At 43.9% G+C, this 6,461-nt stretch overlaps 1 protein-coding gene across 2 annotated transcripts in view; it reads right to left on the bottom strand.

The window, feature by feature from the left end:
• Positions 1-100: 100 nt before the first annotated feature.
• Positions 101-6,461, bottom strand: part of DHX9 (DExH-box helicase 9) — a 28,078-nt gene continuing 21,717 nt past the window's right edge. For both annotated transcript variants that reach the window (XM_052801679.1, XM_052801680.1), the window contains 4 exons: positions 5,151-5,380; positions 2,582-2,697; positions 1,491-1,691; positions 101-564 (listed from right to left, as the gene is read on the bottom strand). In XM_052801679.1, coding sequence (XP_052657639.1) covers positions 294-564; positions 1,491-1,691; positions 2,582-2,697; positions 5,151-5,380 — 818 coding nt within the window. In that variant the 3' untranslated portion in view covers positions 101-293. The remainder of the gene's footprint in view (positions 565-1,490; positions 1,692-2,581; positions 2,698-5,150; positions 5,381-6,461) is intronic.

The following is a 6,461-nucleotide window of genomic DNA, read 5'->3' as shown; positions in this document are numbered from 1 at the left end:
GAAAAGGTTTCCTCAGAACGCCTTATAACTCCTACAACCAAAACTAACAACAGACAGCTGCAAAATATAAATCCAAATATAAAATTAAATGTATAGCATGTAAGTCTTTAAAAACAAACTCTTTATTAAGAATAAAATCATACGACTTGCAATGAATTCCCTAAGGACACGATATATTACAGAGCTGTACTTGTACTAAGGAACTGAAATGGCAGATTGGTAACAGCAAGAAAGGGATTCGGGGGAGAAACACGCTTTTGTCTAAGTGGAAAGACTTCACTGAACTTCTGTAACTACCACCCACCCCTCCCCAGACCCCCACAGCCTCCTCTGTAGCCACCGCCTGCTCGTCGATACCCTCCTCCTCGATAGGTTCCCCCACCTCCGTAGCCTCCCCCGGGGCTACCTTGGTATCCTCTTCCTCCTGAACGCCTGCCAGAATAGCTGTAGCCACCATACCCTCTACCTCTGTAGCCAGAGCCACGCAGGTAACCTCCCCAGCCTCTGAGGCCACCTCCATTGTCGTAGCGAGGCATTTTGGGGGGGCGAGGACCATCTCCAAACCTGGCAAAGAGAAACATTATGTACTAGAATTATGTACTAGATGCAATCTTACAAATTCCATTGTTTTTCAAATATTATGGGAATAACCAATTGCCAAGATATTCAGTTAAGACATCTCTATCTTCTGTTAACAAAACATGATGTTTGAATTACAGTTGCACTTTTGCACCTTTCCCACTTCAGTGAAGAAGGCTGGGAATGGCCTGACCTGCCACATAAACAGTCCCTCCTCTAAATTTCAGCAAGGTCTACACCTGGGATAGAAAGTTTTCCCCTCAATCCCACTTCTCCAGCTCACACACACACATAGGAAGCTCCATTCCTGTTTATGTGAGCACAGTGATCTTCATTTTGCTCCCTGCAAAACACAGTGAAGTGTACGTCTAAGCTGTTCTTTGTTTTGTTCCTTATTACTAACAGCTCACAGGTGTTTTCATTTTTCTTTGCTTTGGAAGCAAGACAGGAAAACAAGGGGCAATGGAGGCGTGCAAGCACTGCCAAAAATCTGTTTTATTTCCAGAGATAAAGATGAATAGGTCTGCCCAAAATAAATTTGGATTATCTTTTCTTTAAAAGTCATTGTGTTTTGGAAGAGGCGATAACAGCTTTTATTCCTGAGAGCCACTTGTCCTTCCTGTGGAAACAGGCAGTGATCTATCTACCTACATCAGACTCTGAACATGGCAATTTTACATACACTCAGACTATTGACTTTGAAACAGAAGCCTGAAGCTCCTGTCCACATGGGACAAGACTCTCCTGGTGATTTTAACTCTGGGCTTCTGCAGCCACCGTGTAGGGAGGGAGCAGCAGAGCTGACAGCTCTGACCTGCTCCATTCAGGCTCTCAGTGTCCTTGGGGGCAGCGGTGGTGAGCGTTCCTCACCCCAGAGCTCCGACTGCACAAGCCAACGGAGCCGAGCTAACCTTGCACTGGCAGCCATGAGGCTGATGCCTGCAGCTGACGGCCTGGAGATCTGACGGATCACATTCAGCATTCGCTCATTTGCTGGGTCCAGCTGCCGAATGATCTCAGGATCTTTACTCACTTCCACAACAAGAGCCTCCATCGCTGCGCGCAGAGCAGTGATGCAGGCAGCTGCGTTGTGGGGCATCTTCAGCTTGATCCTAGAGCACAAAGAAGTGTATTAGATGCATCGTGACTTCTAGGAGAGAACCTGTTACGAAACATGTTCTGTAGAGTGGCTTTTCATTGAGTGTTGCACATACTGAGCCAGAAATCTATATTCTCGTCTTCGAAATTCTGATTTGTCAGTGAAGGGACATGAAATTCAGGAGGCAAATTTGCAAGATCCCTAAAATTTGACATTGTTAAAACATAACTATCCTTCTGTTTGAATATGCTCTTGAGATTTAACATACTCAGATAACACCAATACATAACCCCTAGCGTCAAAAAGAAAGATACAAAAATATAAAGTAAACTAAAAACATGCGGCTCCTCAAGATTTTGAAAGCTCTAGGCCACCCTCAAAAATACTAGTGAATTAAGCTTAAGCAATTCTTTACCTCTGTTTTACTGACCCGGGGCAGGGTGGGGGGAGGGGGAAAGACATCCAGATGGTATTTGGTCATGGCCATAAAATGTATGCTGTCAGAGGCAACCAACAAATCCTCAGCATTTCTCTCCTCAAGCTGTGTTTCCGAGCCTTAAAAACAAGGTTTCCTCAGCCGCTGTTTGAAGAGGAGGTCCAAAATACATAGTACCCCTTACTCACATTCCAGTTAAAGGGGAAAAAAATAGCAGTTTTTATGGAAACAGCCCGGTATCATGTTTTCAATTTAAGCAGATAATCTGCATGAAACAGTGCTGCCAACATAAACCCCTCCCTTCCTCACAGGAAACAAAGGTAATGCCTTCACAATTAACTTGTAGTGCATGGCTTGCTCTAGGGCTCCTATTCTATAGAGATTGATGTCTGTGTTAGCAGCTGCCCCCCCCCCAGGCTGTGTTCCTTCATAGACCTGAATATTATGAGCACCAAGGAGGTCCATACCAGTCATCTACCAGAACGAGCTCCCCATTCGACAGGACTTTCTTGGAGGCAAAGAGAAGCAGCTGCAGCGGGCTCACCAGGGTCATCGTTTTGGCAGAGATGGCTCGTGTTCGAATCTGCAGGTGAAGAGGAATACGACTCTTGAAATGGAAAACAGATCCCTACACCTTCCTCTGGCCACTGAAACCAGAGCATTTTGTAAAAAACAAAAACAAAAACAAAACAAAAAACCCCAAAACACAACAACAACAAAACCAAACCCCAACACACAAAAAAATCTAGGTATAATTGTTAGGAAATTACAAGAGCACATGCGCATACAAAATCAAATGCTAGGCACATGTTTACAGGGATTCGGCACTGGCTGGTGTAAAAAAAACCCACCAAAAACTACCTGCCATTTAAAAGTAATAGTTTTTCCATGGCTGCATGTCTGCAATTACATAGCTGATATTTTGCAAGAGCCAGCTTATGCTTTAGAATCATAGAATCATTTAGGTTGGAAAAGACCTTCAAGATCATAGAGTCCAACCATCATCCATTCCCACTTTGCCGACCTAAAAAAGACCAAGGCATAGCTGAATTACCTTCCCACCTTCTGCATTGCTGGGGCTGTGATGAAAAGCTCGTTGCTTCTTTAGTAGGGTCCTACACACGCAAACGCAGAAGTTGCTACATGTCTGTGCAAGCAGCCCGCTTTGTCATTTTACAGAAACAAGACCTTAAGCTTGTACTTGAAGCGAATGCTTAGACAATAACAAGCCGTCTGACCTGAGCCAGAGATAACAGCACTGACTATGCGGGCTACTGCCCTTCATTTTAAAGAGGGACAGAAGAGCAGTACTTGGGATTTCAGCCTCCCACCCTGACAGCTGCCTCTCTCCCTCCTTTCTTTCACACAGGAGTGTGAGAGGCAGAATCTGTTGCACTTGTTTGTCCTCAGGGAGATTTGCTCCTGCCTGGAAGTTACCACACATGCTCAAAAGAGAGAAACTTCCAGAATAGGAATTGTGGCAGAAAAATGGCTAGTGCAAAGAGCAGGGAACTTGCAGGCCAGAGAGAGACTGCCAAATGCAGCAGGAAACGTATCACCACACCTCAGAGAGAAATTTTCTTTTAGCATGTAAATAATGGGTAGGGAGAGAGCTGCATATAAATCCTTCCTTCACCCCAGTCTCACCCAGGTGCTGTCTTAGCCACTCTTAAGCCACCACCTTAGTCACTCTTAGTTTCCCATGTGTATTTTGATTTAATAAAGCATAGCTTTTTGAGTTCAAAAGCCTTTTGGTGTTTTTAGGGGAGCTCACTTTACAGAGATGGTCGAGGCAGATCAAAGGTCTGACTGACCCACTTGGGATCCTGTCATAAATGGTGAAGAAGAGGTGAAGCCTCACCACAGCCCTGAACTACGTGTGTGGAAATCCAGAGTACCAAGCTGAGTCCCCCGCCAGTGCCCAGAGTCAAAAATTCCATTTATTACCAATGAAGTGGTTTATCTGCCATTACTACAATAAGTTGCATGTCAGCAAAAAAGACTGAGGATATAAAAATCAGCATAAATAAACTAATTCTGAACTAACCAGTGTAGACAAGGTGACAAAAAAAGAAACCCCTACAGCATCACCTCTGCTATAAGATCTTAAGAGGCTCTCCTTAGAGCAAGAGGCTTTGCTAATTCAATGCTTATTCTCAAAGACATCTTTACAGCACTTCCCAGGCAGAAGGAAGGCACAGTGTTGTGCACAGATGGTTTCAACAACAGGCGACAGAGCACTTCAGGGCCTCCCCATTGCTGTGCTGGAGTAACTGTGCACAGGTAGCACAAGCAGGCTGGCAGCCCGAGGACCATCTCACGGCTACATCCTACACAAAGGCATTGCCTTCATTTGCTCCTTGAAAGACGGGTGAGCGTGAGCCATTGCATTCACGATGGCCATCAGTGGAGCACAGGAGAGCACACGGGTTTAAGTGTACATATACACTATGTGCTGAGTACACAAAATTAATGGGATGGAGGAAAAGGTCATGGGGATCCTGGGGAAAACATCTCAGCGTTTTTATGAGATGCTTGGGAAATGGGAGTTGTCCTTGGGAGGTGACAAACTACCTACATGCCAGAAAGGGAGCACCCCACTGCCGTATTATATGTTCCTGTTTTCTCTCTGAATTCCTAAGTAGGAGAAGTGACAAGGGCAAAAATTCTCTAGTGCCTAATGAGTATAGAAGAGCTCCTAAAGCAATATCTTAAAGAAGATAATAATTCAGATCTTCCTCTATGACCTGGCTGTTTTCACAAAACTCACAGGACCTTTCTATGCAGCTCTTCTTCTGCTGAATTTGCTTCACTGGCAGTTACTGGAAGGCTGAGTGAGACCAGTACCACATAAGGTTCACTTTGGGGCGGGGGGGGAAGACCAACAAACACACACACACACACACACACCCCCCCAACCCAAAAAACAAGCTAAATATTGCACAGTGTAGGTTTTTTTCTTATCACTTCTTTACCAAAAAGAACCTCTTAGACAACTTGGCAGCACATGATCAAGAACAAATTCAAGGTCTTTACCTTTTCTCCAAAAATGAAAAAAGGTGATGGATACTTGATGTCCTGGCTGCTGAAAGGGCAGTTGACAGATGATTTGTGGATGAGTGCATTGTGCCCCTCAGTGGTAAGAATTTTCCTCTTCTCCTTGTGGTAGCAGACATTGGGGTAGACCCCAAAAGCAAGCAGGGAGATTACAACATCCAGATTATTATCTGGTCCAGTGTTGTTAAACGGTTGAGTCATCAAACATTCTGTTGACAGAGAACAGAAGACTGGCTCACATCCACGGGTCATGTAGGACAGCACAGCAGAGTTGTTTAGGATCCTGGATCAATGCATTTTCTGATTCAGTCAACTGGTAGATGTGCATCTGTTCTCAAATGACCTTTGCACTCAAAGCATTTCAGTTCTACATTCAATTTTCAATTTATTCATGGAGAGCAAAAAGCTGAAAAATACTACTACAAAGAGATTTTTTTTCTCCCAAGCTCTTCAAAAACAAGGAGAGAGGGGCTTGCCCAGAATGTGCTGTACCACAGTGTGTTTACCATCATTTGTTTTGGAGACAGATCTTTTGGGGGAGGTAAGAATGGATGTTTTCCTTAGTTTATTTGTTACAAACCTCCCCAGAGTCTCTGGTGGCTTGTTTTCAGGTCATCTTGCCCAGAAATAAAGTTAAGGATAAATGCAGCAATGATGCTAGCAGCACTATGAGAAAAAAATTAAAGGATTTAAAAAAAAAAAAAAAAAAAAAAAAAAAAGGAGGGGAGATGAACATCTGCTGAATCCATCCAGCCATACCATTTAACTGAGCAAGCTCTTCAGGAACATTAGGCAAATTCAGAACCTGGTCAACTTTAAGATTTCCACCCCCCACCCCCCTTAGAAAATTGAATATGTCACACTTACTGCACATCCCTCCTGCAGCACAAACCCAGAAAATCATAGGGCACATAGCACACTGTTTAGATCACACAGACTCCCCGCTAAGGCTAATGAAAAGCAGTGGGGAAGCACAGCACGGCACATTTTGGAGATGCAACAAGTGAAGGAGAAAGAAAGTCAGGGAGGTAATTCTCTAAGGACAATTGCTTAAAAGATTTTTTAATCCTGCAGCCCTAATCTCAGCCCCCAGAGCCTCCCTATATTGCACCACCACCATCACAACTTCTCTGGTTTAGATAACTACGAGAGAATGAGACAGCACTAAAATTTCATCTGAACACAGCTGTAAAAGCACAACAGCTTTATGGCAAATCCACTACAGGCCTCTGTGCTTGTGTGTTCATCATAGATTATCTTCTTTATTTATTTCTCATCTCAGAATGAAAA

This window comes from Harpia harpyja, chromosome 11, assembly GCF_026419915.1.
Source record: "Harpia harpyja isolate bHarHar1 chromosome 11, bHarHar1 primary haplotype, whole genome shotgun sequence".
Taxonomy (NCBI): Eukaryota; Metazoa; Chordata; class Aves; order Accipitriformes; family Accipitridae; genus Harpia; species Harpia harpyja.
Note: the sequence above shows the minus strand (reverse complement) of the source record. Positions and strands in the feature narration are given on the sequence as shown.